General features: G+C 41.6%; 1 protein-coding gene across 1 annotated transcript; it reads right to left on the bottom strand.

Annotated features, from left to right (window-relative positions):
- Positions 1–1,276: 1,276 nt before the first annotated feature.
- IL5RA (interleukin 5 receptor subunit alpha) lies at positions 1,277–19,816 on the bottom strand. Its single transcript, XM_010219272.2, has 11 exons — positions 19,789–19,816; positions 16,876–16,957; positions 16,007–16,152; positions 15,106–15,244; positions 13,409–13,541; positions 13,144–13,334; positions 12,507–12,652; positions 11,742–11,877; positions 8,251–8,347; positions 3,338–3,419; positions 1,277–1,369 (listed from the first exon to the last, which is right to left on the bottom strand). Exons 2-11 carry the CDS (start codon positions 16,952–16,954, stop codon positions 1,277–1,279), a joined length of 1,242 nt encoding a protein of 413 aa, XP_010217574.2. The 5' UTR covers positions 16,955–16,957; positions 19,789–19,816.
- Between the last annotated feature and the right edge of the window lie 251 nt (positions 19,817–20,067).

The following is a 20,067-nucleotide window of genomic DNA, read 5'->3' as shown; positions in this document are numbered from 1 at the left end:
AGGAGAGTCTCTCTCCACTTGCTGTTGTGTAGATTTTGCACACAGACTTGCTGCTGGCTGTCGCAGGGCTCCTGCACATCAAACACCTCCCTGAGCAGAGCCACGACGAGTGACAGCTCAGGCGGGTTTTCCTCTCCCACCTCGTACACTGCGGCAGGTTTTGGATTAAGAATCCGAACGATTTGGATTGAAGAGTGATGGAAATGAATGATGAGTGAGGAAGCAAGAGCCAGAGCCCTTAGGGGGCTTGGGGAAGGGCAAGTCGTGTGTGAGGAGCAGTGGAGATGACAGAAGCGCAGCCTGAGCCCAACCAGCCCCCAGGAGCATCTCTTCCTGCCCTGGCCTTTGGGCTTCTCCAGGACTCCAGCCCTCGCCAGCTGACAGCAAATTTTCCTCTGGCAAAACTAATCTGAAACCTTTGCAAATGTTCTTGAAATGGAACTGCATTTTTTTTCCAGCTCTAAAAATAACACTTGGAAGGGGAATGATGAAGGAGCGCGTATCACAAGCTGCGTAACTGCGCATTATCACAGAGCCTTTTTTATTTTGGGAGAGGATGCAAGGACATTGCATAACAACTCAAAACTGCACAATCTTCAGTGAAACCTGGACTCCTCTGGCACATCAGCAGTGTCTGCAGACATGATTTTTATCCAATTGATACCTGCTCAGCCTTGTTCATAGTCCTCGCACAGCGCAATCAAGTGTTCTCTTTATAAATGAACAGAAATGAAGTTAGGGAACCACAGGAACATGGTCGTGCTCTGTTAAGCTGTGCTGAAGACTGGCATTTCAACAAAGGTTACTCAGCTGATCTGCGAGTTTGCGCTGTGGTCTCATGAAGTGAAGGCCCTCAGTGGATTCCAGGTCTCCTCCTCAGCTTACACAGCAGTGCAGCTCCAGGGATGGCAGAACAGGGATGCTGTACGGCTTGGTTTAGTCTTTTCCTGATATTTGGCACATCTCGGTCGCTGCCAGGCCCTGTACTGCACTGCCACACACAAGACTGCACAAAATCTCACTTGACATTTTACATGCTGAAGTCATTAGAGGTTTGTAAAACAAAACAACACCCCCAAAATTAAGCTGCCAGCCAGAAAAAAAAAAAAAAAAAGCTCTTTTCCAGGAAAGACAGTTTTTACAGGAGAGCCACAGTGCTCGCAGAGTGTGCGATACCCCCTGCAGCGATGACTTCACCGAGGCACCTGGTGGGAGCAGTTCCTCCATCCCCCTTGGCAAGGGCCAGGGTGAGGAGCGTGACGGGTCTCCCGTGTCCTCAGAACACCGAATCCTCCGCGATGCCGGAGCAGAAATCCTCCGTGAAGCTCCCCAGCTCCGTCTCCGTCTCGCTGGTGCAGGTGCGTGCCCTCTGCAAAGCAGATCCTGCTTTAGCTGGCAAGCAGGGAGGTAGCCCAGGGTCACCAACTAAACTCTGCTGACTGTCTCATCTTTTAAAGCTTAGGGAACAAATGCTTCAAAGGCCTCAGTTTTGACATATTTTGCAAAATGTGGCATTTCAAATTTTAGTACTGAAAGAGGTATTCACTGCTCATCAGCCAAGAGGTTTGGTAAGAGCCCAGAATGAATTTTTAATGCAGTGGAAGAGCTTGGCTTTCACCAGGATTTCCAGCTCTGGCTGCAGTTGTCACCCAGGAGGTCACTGCTTTGCGGCGAAGCGAGCGGCGGTGGCCTGGGAGCCCCGGCGGCTCCTGCCCCTCGCTAGGACCCATCTCCACCGCGGTGCCGCCGGGATGTCGGCCGGGCTCCTCTCGGGAACGCGAGCGGAGGAGGGGGCAGCGCTGGGAGCAGCTGCGAAGCCGGGTCCTGAGGCTGCGGAGGGGGAGAGCGCAGGGCCGCGCGGAGCCCTCGCGCTGCGGGAAGCGCGGGCAAGGCCAGCGGGCGGGCAGGGAAGTGCTCGGCAGGCTGCTCTCCTCAGCCGGCCCCCGTGTGCACGTGAAAAATTTAGGAAGTGAATGATCTTAAGTAACTGCCCTAAGTTTTGCTCCTCTTGTTGACCTCAGCGGCGGTACTGGGACGTGCAGCGGTGCCACCTCCCCTGCTCCCATGTGGCTGGGGAGCAGGGTGCTGGGGGGCCCCGTTATTCCCAGGAATACAGGGCCCAGACGCAGGTGTCCTGCTGGGAGGGTAAAAGGGCCAGGGATGGTCCCATTGGGAAAGCGCGGCCGCCCCCAGAGCTGGGCACAGGGACAGTTCACCCGCCGTTGCTCTGGGGCTGCCAGAAAACTCCCAGGGTTTCCAGTATCGTCTACCTGCCCCAGCACTCTAATGATAACATGACTAAATTTAATGCAGTGCTGCTTTTTGTAATATGAAACAGCCTTTTGTAAGGTCATGTTTTCTAAATACTGCTTTGCTGCCATGTTAATATTTGCCATTTCTCATATTCTTGTTAGTGATAACCTGAGTCATGTTATTTTACACCGATGACTTTAATTGGAACAAACTGAAACATCGTATCATAATCTTTTAAGCCTGTTTCCTTGACCAGGCCATGGAATAATAACAATACCAAAATAATCAAACCTCAACTCGGAGGAGACAAATTAGAATCAAGTTACTGAGCAGCATTTCCCGGGAGCAGACAGTGAAGAGTTTTATCTTATCTGTAAGGCTAAGGTATTTATCAGGAAGCAACAGCAAACATAATAAGGCTTAAAACCTGCTTAACAGCAGGAGTGAAGCTTTTCTCACTGTCGGCTTTCACCGAGTAAAGTGGCTCTCCAGGAGCCGAGCCAGGGGCACTACAGCGGGATTCCCAGTGGATGCAGGGATACAGGGACAGCACCGCGCGCCCAGAGCGCTGCACGTTAGAGGAGCTCTAGACAACAGCTCTTAATCCTCCCTCCGGCCCAGCACACCAGAGGAAACCTTTCCTGGTTCGGGTTGTTTTCATTTCAATTCCTGCAAAAGGCTCAACTGGCAAGAAAGGCCAAATGAGGAGCTACTGCAGCCTGGAATTTTGTCAGAGTTGGTGATCACAGACCCAACAGAGACGGGAGCTGCAGCTACCACGATTGCATGAACAGCCTCACAAACAGTCAAATCCAGCAGCTAAATGTACTTCATACACATGATTATGCATCTTGTTGTGTTACTTGCGCCCACAAGTTACCTGTCTGGCACGTTTTGCATCAGATACATTTGAAAATGTAGCCTTTATTTAAACTAACAAGGGAAATCCAAAGCCTCAGCTCGAGCAGTACGAGTGGCGTGCTCGACCAGTAACCTTCTAGGAAAGTGGCAGCACACAAACACAAGTGCTCTTTCTCTTCATAAAAATAAACAAAAAAAAAGTGAATAAAAGGCTTTTTTTTACCTGATAGCCATTTGGGTAGGGATCTTTAAATTTGTTTCTGGGTGTTGGAATTGGTGGAAACAGTTTACTCCATACGTGGTTTCTGTGAAAAACAGTAAGGGGAGGGATTTGAAAGAATTGTTCTAACTGCAGTTTACCAGAAAAAAAAAAAAAAACACCGTGTTTAATCCCAGTGGCTGCTTTGCCATTAACTTTACTCAAAATCAGTTTGGCCTCCATCTCCTCACTCCTGCAAGATACTGGAGAAAAGCTAGCCCTTCCAGGGGAAGAATTTAGTATTGCTGAGTGAATCGGAAGATTTTAAGCTTTGTCTTCCCCACTCCTTTGCCCCTGGTGCTCCACTGTCGCTTAGTAATTAGTGTCTGGAAGCTGATGGGAACAGCAGGTTCCAAGGGGATTAGATGAGGCAGTGGATATTGGCAACACAGAGATGCCCTGAGGACTGGGCAGTTGTGCCTTTGCTGAATAGGCCGCTCTGGATCCTGGAAATAAGCGTGCACTGAGGAAAGCAGGAAGGGGACAAGAGATGACTGGCAGTCAGCTGCTCCCCCTAGCACTGTAACAGCTCTGCCACCAGTGTGCTTCAAAATATCCCTTCACTGACCAAAAGTCTTTAGTGCAGCTCAAACATTTATGCAGATGTGTTCTGTGAAGTGCTGCAGAGCAAAGTGTCTTTGTCCAGCCAAAATTGTCTTTTCATTGATATGTTCCAGAGCACAGAAGTCACATTTCAATCACTAGAATTCACCAATGCTTACAATTTACCTCTGGATAGCATGAAGTCCAAATGAGGCCAGTTTTTAACAGGAAATTTGCCCAAGTGAAGATTTAGCCCAGCATTAGCATGCAGAGCATTTCTGGTAGCTGGTCTGACTTCCAGGAAGTAAAATATGTACGAGCTGCACCCGTCCTTCGGCCTGGCATCGAGGTCAGACCTGCCCCTATGCTGTGTTTGTTTTGTGGCAGTTCTCCTGGTTCATGTCTGGTTGAATGCTTACATTGCTATGGCTATTCTTCTTTGGAAAGCTTTTTGATTTCTGTCAAGTTTTCTTTTATCCTATTATTCCTTCTCAGCAGGGAGTCTAAAATAAATTCCTGCTACTAACTTATTCCTTTTCATAGCTTTCATATTGAGATACAAAAATTATTCATCCCTCTCTTATGCCCTCTCTGCAAAAGAGTTTCTTCAAAGTATTTTCTGATTGTGAGTTAAGAGCTAAACCTTCCTGGCTGAGCGTCTGAACCTCTGCTGCCTTCACGGTTACATCCATGCTTAGCTACAGTTATTCAGGGAAGTAAAGCTTTCTGCCACCCCCCACTAAATAGATCTGACCTAGCAAAATATGAGGTGTCTTCACATCTACCTGGGGACTAGGTTTTGTGACTGAGATGCACAGCAAGGAATGGGGATGTGGGGAATGCTGTAGAGACACATTCTGGGGAAGCTGTAAGTCATCTAAGGAGCCCTGGCTGCACAGGGCAGGCCAGGCTGCGGGGTCACACCTGGCACAGCAGGTCACTAACGTGGTGCTGTGCAGCCGGGAAAAGGACTGGAATGACTGGGAATAACCACGCGCTGCCTGCTGGCAGCATTTCAGCTCTTTTCAGCCTTCCTGCTAATGGTTAAGGCTTTTGCATCCCATTAATCCCATGTGAGCACGCTGTATTCAAGCAGCAATATTGCAAGCTGTGTTGTTGTTGTTATACAACCAGTAAGATCTGCTTTTGTTTCATCGTGTTTGGAACCATTGTGCTCCTAGTTGTGCTGTTTATCATGAAAAGATCTTGATCAAGCCATACCAAAATTATTTACTGGGTTAGCAAAAAGCCTAAGTAGCATGCCACTCCCGGAACAGAAACACTGCCGGAGGGGTGCACAAACAGCCCGCGGGGGGAGGCAGAAGCAAGCTAAGGAGCACGCGTGGATTCCTGGTGGTGGTTTGCCCCGTCACCTGCCAGCTTCTGCTGTGAGGCCTTGGTGGGGTTGGTTACAATGGTCATCTCAGAAGGAGCCTGTTCTTTTTGGCAGGCACTGCAAAGTTGGAGTTAAGTGATTTAATAATTTGTCTCAAAAAAAAAACCAAAGTTTCAAAAGGTCAGCTTGCCTCTACACTGCCCAGATCATGGTCCTTTCTATTGGCTCTGATTGGGCCCTCAGGCTTTGGAGACCCTCCAGGGACCTTCATGTCTTATCTCAGTGTTTCTGGGCCTCAAGTGGTTGTGCTGTGTCTTTCCTTCTGGAATTTTTTTCCGTGGAATGTGACATTAAAAGGGTCAAAGAGAAGTAAGTTAAAGAACAAGTTTTCTTTTCCCTTTTCTATTCTCTGAGACAAGACTGATAATATGTTTATTTTCAGAGTATTTTAGAGTGCCTCTTTAGGGCCATGCCTGTGACCCTTTGTCACGTTCCCTGCGACATTTTTCAGGTGCCTTTCTCACAGGGGCTGTTTGATGGCTCTGCTGTGAACTTGCATGGGATACAGGAGAGAGGGGGGGACCTGCTGGTGGCTGGGATGCCAGCGCTGCCATCAGGTATGGGCTCCATGATATATTCTCGAGTGATTGTCCTGATTTCAAATAAGCAGAGAGCAGCTGGGAGCAAGTTACTAACTATATTCTCCTGTGGGCTCACCCTCCAGGAGAAATCGTTATTGCAAGACACAGCCTAAGGAGATAGAGAAGATGCTCATTCAGAAAGACAGTGGTATGTTAGGAAACCTTCCAGCTGTGGTTGTTACCAAGGCAGTATCCCCATCTGCTACTGCAAGCAAGCTAAGGGAAATGACAATCCAAATGGTCCCAAAGGGCTACTTTGCCTTGTAGTATTTTTCCAAAGCAGTGGTCTCTATCTCTGATGCCTGCAATCACCAAAAAATACACAGAAAAATTTATAGAACTCTTTGGTGTAATGAAATTCTTTATAATGCCTTCCAATCATATCCCATTTGAAATGATTCTGTGGCTTGGATCACATGATACACTTCATGAATTCTCAACAGCAGTAAAAACTGAAAGTATTAGTGAAACTGATCCAGGGAACCTGTTCTATTTTTTTTACTTTTTATTTTTTATTGCCTGCAATAAATGTGCAGGCCAAGCACTGTGTTTCATCTTTTTATACTTCCCACCTCCTTCCAACGTGGGGGGCAAATTAGAGAAAGGGTGGATCAAGAAAAGAGGGTGCAAAGACACTGGGCAGGGAAGAGTGGAGTGAAAATAGCAAGTTCATGAGATTCATTAAAACAGAGAGATAAAATTTTAATCACTCTGGCAAGGATGGTATGTAATGAGCCTTTTGGGTGCTAGAGAATTATACCAGCCAGGAAGAGCGAAGCTCCTGGAAGAAACGAATGTACCATCAAGCAGCTGAACCTGGAAAGGCTTATTTAAATTTGCCTAATATAATAAAGTTTCCAAATGTGTTAGTACAGTTTCTTTGAGTTAGTTTGTGGGCAAACTCCTCCCGTGTATCTTTTTCTTCCCCCTTATCTGTTACAGGCTCCTTGCATGGGGTAGTTGTGTAATAACCAAATTCGTGGTGAATCTTAGGACAGTAAGTGACCACCCATATCCTAGTCAAGATGTCAGTGCACACAAAGGTTCAAAGAAACTTCTGATGGTTTCTTGGATGTTTGCTTTGGTCTTCCAGGTCATTTATGGATTTTTATCCATGAAATTATGGATTCAATGGCAAAAATGGAATTCCTACATTGTATGTATCGTTCTGGCAGTATTACTTGAGCCCTTGTGCTGTCAGCTCCTACAGATGTAAGGATGGGTCAATCCATAGGGGCATCAGTGACCTAAGGAAGAGTGGTTTGAGGATTTCTACTAACCCATCAAGGCTGTTTAGTTAGGCATGAGTTAGAATGAGGCACATAACGAATAAGTGCCTTGTAAAGAGTTAGTCTATTTTGTTCCAAAGAGGATTATTTATTGAGACCTGCTATGCTAACTAAATTGACTTAGGAGCAGTTATCACAGATACCAGACACTTTAGGGAAATTTAATTACAATTATTCTAATACAGCATGTTGACATCTCCTTTATTTGATAACAGAAATTTAGTAAGGAAAGGAAAACAGCTAAGGACACATCATTATAGCCAATAATTTTAAAAGCTTTAAATAAATTAATAAAAAAAATAGTAGATTCAAGGACAGCACTTATATTACTGGAAGCTGGGTTGATATGTTGTGGACCTGATAATTGCTGCTTGCTATATGTTTTGGGGAAGAAGCTTGTAATTACATAATTGATTCTTTAATTCATCACTTTAGATCTGACTAACTGCTTTAGAAATTCAAAGCATGTGGATTTCTTTACAGAACATTTTGAGAAGCTTGGCTATATGGCATCTGTTTTCACTACCTGGCATCCATATACTGTAGTCATTAAAAATAAGCTGCATAAATAGTTAAGAATATAAATACAGCAAACATTTGCTGCTGTTAAGGGCTACGGAGGAACAGACTTTCTGTAGACATGCAAGCTGAAGAAGACAAGACTGAGAATATATTGGCCTGTAAACTTTAGTCAGGAAAGATCTTAGCAGTTTTCACTGGGGCTAAAGATGGAGTTCTTGTGTGGAAATCACCAGCTCAACTATATCCATTTAACTGAGGAAAGGAGAATAGGACAAAAAGCTTTTTGACAGGTTCGTCTCTCCCCCAGTATATGATTTTGTTGTTTAATTAGAAAAACCTTCTTATCCCACCAATTTTGTTGAATGTTATTATTGATAATTAATGAGGCTACTTATCATTTATTCAGTACTTTGGTTTTGTATAATTATGCCTGAATACCAAACTCAGTGCCCTTTCTGGAAATTAAGCAATGCTTTTAATGTCACCCCACATCTATTCAACACCTTGTACTTAGACTGTAATTAGGAGGAGGACGCCGATACTTACATTTTGCACATTATTGCAACAAGCAAGGCTATGGAGCATGAGGACATGCAAAGCAGAGTGAGAATCCAGGCTATGGAATTTTCTTGTTTGTTTTCTCCTGAGTTTCAAGAAAAAATAAATTATATATATTTTTAGTACAGATTATTTCAAACACACTTTTAAAAAAGATTTCATCAGCTAGTCTCTGTGATTATATTCAAGCAATCACAATTTAACAAGCAACCTATGAACATTTCATATCTAGAATTAGAAAATAAACTTACAGCTTCAAGAGTTGTTTCCATGGCACTGACTATGTGCTTTTATTAATAGATTTCCTTCATTCAATATGAAGGAGAAAGCAAGCCCTGAAGTGTGCCTGTGAGCACGGCTAGGATGACATGATCAGGTATGTTAACTCCCTGAGATATACAATTCTATGCAACACACGCACATCTGGTACTCAGCAAAAACACTGTTTGCTTATAATCTTAGACACAGACAGTTTGTTTTCCATTAAATCGTTCTTCATTTCTATTAATTCGTTATAGCCAGAGAATGATTTGTCTGGCTTAACAAACTTGCCTGTAAAACAGACATTAAAACCACCATATTTTCCTGCTGCTTGGTTGCGAATATTTCCTCAGAAAGAATTCCTCTAGTGCCTCTGCCTGTGTGCAGAAGCGTGTTTTTACCAAGGACAGTGCTTCTACTTTCAAAAGGCATGCTTAGTGACCACGAACATTTTGTGCCACATTATGCCATATAACGAAAACATTTACATTGAACTGCATTTTCAAAAGGTTGCTGCATCTGTGTGTGCTTATGGTAACTGCATGTTCTATATTTCAAGATGTCATCACAGCCATTACTAGGTAATTGAAAGGACATTAATGGGGCAGCGGCAGGAGTGTTGGGTTTATTGGTGCTGTAGACAAAACAATATTCAATTTTGGTCAGATTTGTTTCTGGAAATGAGGAGCTGAGCCTATCTGCATTGACTGCTGGAGTAGCACTGCAGTCACCAAGATCAATGTGCAAAACGCCCCAAGCAAATGATTTTGTGAATCAGCTCTGGGCCTTTGTACCATCGCAAGCGATGCACGGTTAACCTTTCAGATACAGATGGGTTTAGATGGTTAATATTGTTTTCAGGATTCATTTTTCTTACAAGAAAATAAGAATTGGGGTGTAACTGTCAACCCTGCCCTGTTACATGCAGTGTTAAGTCTGGAGGATCATTGGGCTTGGGTGTGGAAAACACTTAAGGCCCATAAATCAATTTTAAGTTTCCTAGCATGAAGGCTGGGAAATGTCTGCATTTTCCAAAGCAAAAATGGAAGAGTCTTAAGGCTGTTCCTCCTTTTATTGGCAGTGGCAGAGATCTGTGTGTAATACACTGAACAATGAAGAAAGACCCACAGAGGGAAGAGATGAACTTGCTCGAGCAGGTTGACGGCAGAGATAACGAGAGGTGTGGAAATACCTGCTGAAATCCAGCAACTTGCACAGTAACCTGTACTGTGTCAGTGAGCTGTAACAAGCCATTCAAAATAACTCTTTGTAAGTAAGATTAAAATTTCTAAAACTAATTAGACTTGTCTTTGACATTTTAGTAAATGTGCATAGAAAACTACCTTTCTTTTTTATTTTTATCATCAAAATGAATTTTCCGTATTTGCCATTTGCTGTGCATTAGTAGTGGAGTCCATAAGGGAGATATTTACAGGTTCTTCAGCCACTGCCACACTCCACAGCAGAGAGAGCTCCCAAAGAGCTTGCTCTGACACAGAGGTTTCCTCAAATGTTTCAGCTGTGCTGAGAAAGCAGAGATGGCTGTGAGGTACTTCTCAGCCCCAGACTTGGCTTATGGAATTTCTAAACCATGAGCCATGGCAGCAGCTATTCACTATTTTTCCACAGATTTGATTCCTACCAGTGTCTTGCATAGTTAATGGCCATTGCCAGCGTGCTTGGCTTTGGTGATGATTTTTTTATCTAGCTTTCTTTGACCATAATACTTCTAAACAACTTACTAGAGAAAGGATAGCATCAAGGTGCATTTTTATACTGCCAATTTTGGCAGCATATGGTTACATTTCACAGGGTTCAATCCCAAAGGAATGAACCAGAATTGTGTTTCAATTTTTAATGAAGTTAGAGGATTGCTACTATCGGGTGAACAATCTAATATTTTTACTCCAGATAAGGGCTCAGAAATGGACTAATGGCTTTAAGACTGGACCTACCAGAATATTTCCCAGGAAGGTGAGCAAGGCTAATAAGTGGCCCCAGTTGTTTTCATAAGATGTGTTTAGCCAGCCTGAGTCGTAGCCTGTGCCATGAAGCGGGCGGGGAGGGTTGAGGGGATGCACTAGGGCTAAAGAGGCAAAGTCCTGGCAGATGTAATCACATTCACTTGTGAACAGATACATATAAGAAGGAAAATACAGTAAACAAGAGACAGTATTAGACTTTTTTTTCTTCTTCTTCTTCTCTAGTGCAAACCAGGAAGTGAAGAAACTCAAAAGATAAGAACAAGGGAGGATGTCTAAGGACAAACAGTTGATAATGTGCTGTGATAAGAAAACTGTTATTTCCAGAAAAAAAACATGTTCAGCAAGCAGGAAATACAAAATGAAGAAGATACTAGACCATCTTGTTTTTTTCCCATATTTCAGAGTTCATATGGCTCCAGTAAAGAAATACTTTACATGGCCATTCATATTAACTTCTACCGTGTTTGCCACGGAAACACATGTAAAATTATGGAAACACAGAAATAGCACATGTAAAAAAGGTGTGTTGATTTCCTCATGTACAATCTCAAGCCAAGCTATGCCAATTTTTGAGTTCTTTCAGAACTTATAGGATTAAAAAAAAAAAGTTTCAGACCATGAACCAAGCAGAGCAATCGGCTGTAGCTAGAGGTACTTTGAAATGGCTGGGGAGGTGGCAGCCCTCTCTCTGCCTGGAACTAATGCTCCAAAATACAAAAAAAAACCAGAAAATATGAACTTTTCTGGGGCGACTAATCAGTCCTTTGGAAGGACTTTGGTTTATAGTTCAATTAATGCTTTCCAGCCAGGTCTACAGCTTGGATTTCTGAGCCTTTCTGGGTCTTTCTTGGAAGTGTTAGAGACATAGAGATGTTCACAGTAGCATGTAGAAATAGTTACCTTTATTGCTTGTGCTCATTGATAATTTTGTTCTTTCAAAGTGTTTTTAGGTAGTTATTTTAATTAGTTTAAAACATTCTCTGGAAACATAGACGTGTAAAAACAAAACACTATCTAAAGAAGTACTATACATCCAAAAGTTTGTGGGATGCTTTTTTTTGTTTATTTGTAATGGAACAGACACTCAACCACCCTTGGCAATAACAAGTAAATTTCCTTCCTCAAATACATATTTTCCCTTCTTCTCTTGAAGTTACTTTTGTCGTGCATGCAGTATTTACTTTCTAGCAATGTAGTAATATTTGTTGTAAGGCAGAGACATATGATTCTTACCAACATAAAGCATTTCACTCCAGTCGCTCCAAAATCCTCTTTTACGACATATGTAATGATTAGCTCGTATCTGTATGGAGTATCTACAGGTAACATCAATTCTTAATCTGAAATCATTTGATGATACTTTCATTATCTGTTAAAAAAAATGTTTTGTACAGTTTGTTTATGACCAAATTTTTTTTAAAAAAAAAACAAAACACTAATCATGTTTACTGCAGAGAGGTTTTCTTTAACTCCTTTACTAGATTAACAGCAAAGATCAGGTCTTGCTTTTAAGTAAGACTCGTGTTTTTGTTGGTATAATTTCCTTACTAGCACAACCATGCTTCAGGGCAAAGTTTTGAAAGATGTCTCATTTTCAGATGCCTCCTGAGACCCTGAATGCTGGATTTGCAGAACTGTCTATTTTCTCCAGGTTTATACTACTTCCATCATGAACCCGGGTGCGTAAAACTGAGCAACTCCAGTCCCTGTCCTTCTGTTTTGTTGCAGACAGAAAAGATGTCCAAAAAGGGGGAAAGATTTTGAAATTTGATGAGACTCTGTCTTTGCTGAACCCTAGTCACTAATAGGACAGAATTTTCACTGAAGAGCATAGTTTCAAAAAGTCAGCAATAGCAGGTTTGATTTTAAGTCATTTTAAATTGTGACATGTTCATTAATCTGAAGACTTTTTACCAGGCTGAAGCTTCTAGCTAAATAAGACGGTCAACTCAGAGAGAGGAACACTATGTAAAACCCAGGCATAAGAAAAGTAATTACCTGCTTGTTACCTGACTTCAAGTTGCAGAGGTAAAATTCATATTCAAAACACTCTTTAGGCAAAGAAGAAATTGGCTTTTCCCACTTGGCCAAGAGATCATTTTGCTCTAAGAATACCGTGACATTTCTGGGAACATCCACTTTCTCTACAAAATGAAAGCAGTACCAGTAAGTTATTTATAGAGCAAAGTTTAAATACTAACAATGGAGCAATTTATAACTTGATACTGTTTCCTAGTAGGGTTTTAATGCTTCAATTTACTTGACATTTGGGTTAGAAAAGATAAGGGTTTTGAAGGAATAACTATATTGGGGAAAATAAACAAGGCAAAATGCTTTTAAAAGTCCACGTGAATGCTTTGGCAAACTAGATTACAGAGGAGGAAAGAGGTATTTTTCAAATTATTTTTTACAAAGGCATGAAATTAATGACAGAACCATCCAGAAAAATATTCTTTTCAGAGATGGATATAACCAGGAAAAGTTACTGAAAAATGGAATACATTCAAAGAAATAGATCAACAATTAGGGGACGATTTCCCGTAACTCTTTTTTTTTCCGTTTCCCTGCAACCTTTTCACTCTGGGAAAGAATTTTTTGATTTAAAACCAAAAAAAAAAAAAGGATTTTAACTCACCAATGGCATTTTGGTTAAATAACTGCTGAAGAGGTTTAATTGCAGTGTACTTGCTAGATCCATTAATATGTATTATAATGAGATCATCAGCCTCTTCAGGATCAATATGTGTCCTTGGAAATCTGCACTCAATATTTCTGTTCAACTTGTCCTTGATATAATCTTGACATTCTTCAGTGTAGGTCTTATACCTAAATAAAAATATCCATGAGACATGATGTTCTTCAAGAAATTCATTGCTAATAAAATAGGAGGAGACACTAACCTGTAAAATAGAAAGTATTCTGTATCTTCTGGTGCCCCTTTACCAGGAAACCAAGTACAATGGAGAGAAACAGTATTGTAAATGTTGATGTAATTAAAACAGGACAAATTAGTGACTGATGTCTCTGGAGCACCTATATAGCCAAGGAATTATAGGGGAAAAAATCTTATTATGCATGTCATAAGAAATTGACATTTCTAAAACACTTGATTATAGTCTTTTATTATCTATCTCCTATCTATGCACTGTCTATAGTCCATTTTTTATCTGTGTCTATTCTATCTAATCTTCCTCCATATCAGATAGTGTTATGAGTTACAGGACTAAAGAAGATTCCCAAGTAATGTCAGTACTGCCGTTTCACACAGCGGTACTACATACGATATAAACACGTCGTGGTTCCAGGCAACATCATATTTTAATATCCTAGAGCGCATGAAAATAGGTTACCTTGGCTTTAGCAGGGAACTTCCAGAAAACTTTACAAGGGTTCTCTCTGTCATGTATATCCAGATTGTATTCCCAGCTTCACACATCAAAAAAAAAGGCCCTGGACTAATTCATTTAGTAAAATCAGTGTTGCTGATAGAGGGGGAAATGCCTTTTTTTTTTTTTTCCTTTTTTTTTCTTTTTTAAGTATTAAACCTCCCACCTGTTCATGTCTAGTCCACAGTGCTGTCCCCCATGGATCAGTACTGGGCCCGGTACTGTTCACTTTGTTCGTCAATGACTTGGACGAGGGCACAGAGGGCACCCTCAGCAAGTTTGTGGACGATACCAAACTGAGTGGAGTGGCCGACACTCCTGAGGGCTGTGCTGCCGTTCAGAGGGACCTACACAGGTTGGAGAGTTGGGCAGAGAGGAACCTCATGGGGTTCAACAAGGGAAAGTACAGGGTCCTGTACCTGGGGAGGAATAACCCCAGGCACCAGGACAGAGTAGGGATTGACCTGCTGGAAAGCAGCTCTGCGGAGAGGGATTTGGGAGTCCTGATTGGCAGCAAGTTAACCATGAGTCAGCAATGTGCCCTCATGGCCAAGAAGGCCAATGGGATCCTGGCTGCATCAGGAGAAGCGTTGCCAGCAGGTCGAGGGAGGGGATCCTGCCCCTCTGCTCAGCTCTGGTGAGGCCGCACCTCACCAGAGTACCTCACCTGGGAGTACTGGGTGCAGTTCAGGGCTCCCCAGGACAAGAGGGACATTGAGCTTCTAGAGAGGGTCCAGCCTAGAGCAATGAAGATGATTAAGGGACTGGAGCATCTATCTTATGAGGAAAGACTAAGCAAGCTGGGCCTGTTTAGTCTGGACAAGAGAAGACTAAGAAGAGATCTGATAAATATGTGTAAGTACTTTAGGGTAGAATGTAGGGAGGATGGGGCCAAACTCTTCTCGGTGGTGGCCAGTGACAGGACAGGGGGTAATGGGCATAAATTGAAGCACAAGAAGTTCCACCTCCATGTGAGGAAGAGGGTGACAGAGCCCTGGAACAGGCTGCCCAGAGAGGCTGTGGAGTCTCCTTCCCTGGAGATCTTCAAAACCCACCTGGATGCCACCCTCTGCCATGTGCTCTAGGTGTCCCTAATGGAGCATGGGGGTTGGACTAGATGATCTCTAGAGGTCCCTTCCAACCTCAACCATTCTGTGGTTCTGTGATTAGGGCTGAACCCAAAATTCAGCCCTGAGTTTATTCCAACTTACCAGGCAGAGGCTTCAGCTCACCCCTCGCCCAGTCACTTTTCATCTGAAGGTCATTAATGAGAAGTAACGTCCGAACGCGTGCAGAGAAACCGTTGTGGAGAACAGCTGTTCGGAAACTGTGAGTCTTTTTTGTATCATACTTGACATTAAAAAAGAAAAAAAAAAAAGCTTTGCAAAAACTGATCTACAAAGGGCAGGCATTAAACTAAATGTTTCATTGGGTGGTTACTTGCAGCCTTGAAGGCTGTGCATACCATCCACTATTAATCTAATCTGCCCAAGTGATGCACAGCCATCCTGTGCTCTCAAAGAGGGAGTCCCGCAGTCATTCAAAGAAAAATCTTGAATTAAGTGCTTTAAGTAGCCCATGAGAGCCCACCAGCTGTCTCCATTGGCTGCATAAGGAGCAGAGACAAACCAGCCAGGTAGCTTAGCTAGTACATTAAGTGTCTAAAGTCAGACAGCAAAAATAATTTGCACAAGAAGTGCTTGGGGTTTGTCAGTTAAGACAGCAGGATCCTTATGAAAAATTTATAGAAAATCTATAATGTATAATTGTGATGAAACATGGTGCAATATTTTGCTGATATCCTGGTATTAATCTGAATTAAATGCACTGATTTGATCAGGGAGCAATATTACTTAATACCAGTACCCAACTTCTCCTCCAAAATGAACGTTACAGAACCTGACAATTTCTGGGGCTAACCCTGGCTCCAGCAGAGCTGTACCTATAAACATAGGTGAAAGCGAATCTTGTGCTTAACATATTTTATTCTAGTATTAGTTGAGTATGCCAATACTCAAATACTCAATACTACTGCTCTTTTTTTTTGGTGCAGTATATTTAACTAAACAGAAATGTAACATTACTAGAATATTGGCTTTACTTTAGACTTACCTCTTCAGGCACAGGAGTTATGATTTCCACATCATACCTAATAGTGTAGTTTTTTGGTTCTTGATTAGGATTTGGTTTCCAGTGCAAAAATACTTCTGCTAATGCAGAGACTGTAAGGGTGAAATTAACAGGTGGGAAAACCTGAACTGAAAGACAGAAAATAAAAACACTGATAATAATCTATTTCACTTTTATTATTGAATTGTTCACAGCAATAGCTGTTAACCAGTAATGAGTAACAGAAGGAAAGTATCACAAATTTAATTTCAATATTATATTCTCTCAGTAGCTTCTTATAAAATGCTTCTAATCTTGAAGATTATTTTTTAAATAACAAACAGAACTTCATCAAATAAGCATTTACCTAAAATATTGCTTTAAAGATATATATATATATATATTTTGCAACAAGTTGCAATGAGGAATTACATTGGCTTACAAAGATCAGGTTTGAGTCTTTCAATTCATTCCTTGTAGTCACTGATATCACCGGGCATCCGTATTGAAAAGGGACTGATGAACCGATCAACCATATGGCCAATTCCCCACTTCTTTCTCCCCTAATTTCTACCTTAAATGCCTGCTTGCTCAATTTTCAAGCAAGTATCTTGCATTAGGAGAACTGTCTCATGAACTGTCAGAACACCCTGACATAAACGTCCTTGAAGTCCTTTTCTGTGAAATGTCCACTGTTGAGATGCTTGCAAGAAAATGTCAAGAAAGCCCAGGAAGTGTGGTTTGCACAGTATGGTCATTTGTAGTTCATTTTATGGATTTATTTTTGTGTAGAATAGCCCAGCTCATTAATATATTGAGTGGTCTTTGTCACCCACTAAAGCAACATATTGGTTGGAAAGAAGCTGCCTTACCTCCTTCAGCTTGAAATACGCTTGGCTGAACCATGTACGTTGTTATCCAAAGGAGGATCAGAATCCTCGTGGTGGCCATATTCTGTAGATAATAAATGAGCAAGGCCGTATTCTCAACATATATGCTATGCCATCATTTTAACCACGTAACAGCACGCAGGCAGACAGATATAAATGAGCACAAGCCCAAGCACACAGACCATGCATCACAGTACAGGTCTATCCACATTATCAGGAATGAAACTGCCACTCTGCGGAGCACAGGCTTCTCCTTCCCTTGCAGCAAAATACATGTTGTCATAGCTAAATTTAGCATAAGTAGCATTGACCACACTTCAATTTGGGAAACTCACTTGAAGAGGCTACTCTTTTCAATACCGTTGGGTGTTTGGAGCAGCAGTTGTGGACTTACAGCATCTCCTCAGGGGCAGGAACAGTGGGATTCAGGTATTTTTGCTTTCAGCAGAGCCCCATTTGCTCCAAGAAGAGAAGTATTCATATTTTTAGCTGCCCCATAAAATGACTACTTGCTGGAATTTTCTTTCCAACATCAGTTTTAATAAAGAAAGCCAATTCACCAGTGTTAATTATAGGGTATAAGAGAAAGTAATTTGTTTGTTCCTAATTTAGATAGCCAGCTATTCTTAATGCTTTAAAACAGCATGTTCCTATGCTTCCTAGAAATTGTTTCATAAAGTACTGGGGGGAAAAAAAAATCTGTATGTTGTTATTCATGTATAACCTAACATAAACAACATGGATCCTGAATGGCAGCTTTCCAAAATGTTCCTGCAAAGGAGAGATGCATGCTCCCAGTCCAATCACACTACCTCCCTAGGGCATCTACAGCAATTGCTTGTATGGAAAAATAGTATTTTCAGTTGGTAATGAGTAGAGAAAACATCTTTAGCCCATCAGTTCTTCCTGAACGGCCAATAAATAACCCAAGGACTGGAAACAATCCAATTGATCACAGTTGGGGTACTTCATGCTTTAGAGTAACTATTTTTAAAAATGGTGCATGAATGCTGAGTTCATTCAAATGAGGCATAATCTATAAAACACACTGTTCCTCAGTGTCCAAATCCACTCATTATCTATATTCATATTCTGTATTATCTAGCATTTTGCTAACCAAAATGTATATGAGGCTGACTGAGCCTCTGGGGTTTTCTAATTATTCCTGGGGAGTCAGGGTTCATTTCCACATACGGTGGCTTTATGGGAAGACATTTTGACCGAAATCTTTGTTTTTTCCAAAATGCATTTGAATTGGATAACTACTGTTCACAGCATACATTTATGCCTACAGAATGCCTCCAAGAATATTTATTTCTTATCACATTGCTATTAATGGAAAGTTTGTTCTTTTAGATTTAATCTACACATCCTTCATTTGCTTGATGAAACTATGAAATACATTGATAAGGTTTTTTATTTTCCCATTTAAAAGTAAAAATATATAAATGTCATGTCATTGAAAATAAAAACTAGCCTTTTCTCAAAGCTAGCAATAACTCTAGTCCACCTGTGGGGAGAACACAACTGCAAGATTTGCAGATGTGCCCGTACGTGTTGTTATGCATGCACACACCTCTGTATTCCTATCTATCTATCAACATTATCCATCATGTTCATTGCAGCTCTCCTGCTGGCCACCTACAACAAAAATCAGCAGCTGAGAAGCAGTTTCCAGTACACTGAGTTCTTCTAATGTGAACTAGGTACATGGATTTAAAAAAGAGAAAGAACTCGCCAAAGAACTCACCAAATAAGCTTTCCACTCGCATAGCAGAGGGAGTGTTGTGATTCCCTAGCTGCAGCCAACACTTTAATCAAGTAAAACATCAGGCACAACTACAAGAATTTGGGAAATCAGCTTCGTTAGTTCTACTGCTCAAAGGATTTTCTTTTATAAGCAACCATTTCAGTGCCTTTAAAAAACATTTCTAAAAAAAACCCTCACATTTTAGAACTGCTTAAGAGTCATGTCTCTCACTAACTTGAGTAATCTCAGTGCATTGGCTGATGGCTCTGACATTTATCACAACTAAAATGCTGTTTCTCTCCCTGGTTTCTTTAGAGAGGTTTGAGCTACCTAGGTACTTTTTAACTTTGCTCTCAAAAATATTCTGATTCTTTCTGGCTACATTCTTTGCTCCGGACATTTGAAAAGATCCTAAGGGTCAGCTTTATGAAGGCACTTTTGCTGGCTAATAACATGCAAATATACAGATTAAACATTCCTGAGCAGGAGTTTGCTTGTTTGTAATTAGGTATAAACTGCAATGCAGTTAGTTTTCCATCTTTTCACTTGTTCTTTTTCTTTGTTTTTAAAAACATTACTTTTTCTTGCTATCAGCCCAAGATTGAAAACTTGGATTTTGGAATAGGTAATTCCATAGCTATGTTAGCACTGAGATATTTCCAGAGCTACAAACTAAGAGAACACCTGGTGGTCTGTGATACCTTGCTGATTTTGTGTGATAAAAGTACTAAAACCAGAATCAAAGCAAGTGTAAAGCAATTTAAGTAAAGATGCTAACTAGAAATCTACACCAGCATTAAGCTCTTCTGCAACAGTTGACAGAGTGGGTCCTCAGGATGAAATAAAAACCTTGATTATGTTTTGGTTAGATATGGTAAGACATTAAGTAAGAGCAGAAAGTAAAGGATATACTGCTGCTTAAAGGACAACAGGAATCTAAACCACAGAAAATAGCCTCTAAGTGGTAATGATTTTCTTACTTAGAGCTGACATGCTCCCTGCTGCAGAGTTAGCTGGTCAGCAGCAGACTCCAGATGCATTTCCCAGCGCGATGCAAATGTGACTTTGAAAAGTGGGACCTTTGCTGCTTCCAAACAACACAAAACACAACAGAAACAAACACGACGCATATCCCAGGAGCTTACCAGCAGGTTCTCCAAAGTGCCATGAAGAGTCTGATCTGTTTGCTAAACTGTGCTCTGGGTCATCTCCCTGCAGGTTTGTTTTACAACTGCTGTCTTTTAAGTACAAATGTGGTAGGTACTTCAGAAATGATGGCAGATGATAAGTTAGACAAGCATGCATTGAAAAAGGGAACTACAGATTTAACCACAGGATGGAAGGCTCCATTCTAAAACTTACTTTAGGCTAGAAATAAGTGTACTTTACTTACTGAGGGTTCAGTACATGGTCTGGTGACCCTC

This window comes from Tinamus guttatus, unplaced genomic scaffold, assembly GCF_059628265.1.
Source record: "Tinamus guttatus ecotype Peru unplaced genomic scaffold, ASM5962826v1 Tinamus_guttatus_pri_ptg000451l, whole genome shotgun sequence".
In the NCBI taxonomy this organism is placed as follows: domain Eukaryota; kingdom Metazoa; phylum Chordata; class Aves; order Tinamiformes; family Tinamidae; genus Tinamus; species Tinamus guttatus.
Note: the sequence above shows the minus strand (reverse complement) of the source record. Positions and strands in the feature narration are given on the sequence as shown.

Excerpts from the sequence above, each read along its gene's own strand:
- IL5RA (XM_010219272.2), bottom strand. The coding sequence starts at position 16,954 with ATGGCCACCACGAGGATTCTGATCCTCCTTTGGATAACAACGTACATG. Across the intron at positions 13,335-13,408 it reads GAATACTTTCTATTTTACAG|GTATAAGACCTACACTGAAG; the intron begins GTTAGTGTCTCC and ends ATTTTTATTTAG. Across the intron at positions 8,348-11,741 it reads GAGTGAAATGCTTTATGTTG|GAGAAAACAAACAAGAAAAT; the intron begins GTAAGAATCATA and ends CTTGAAACTCAG.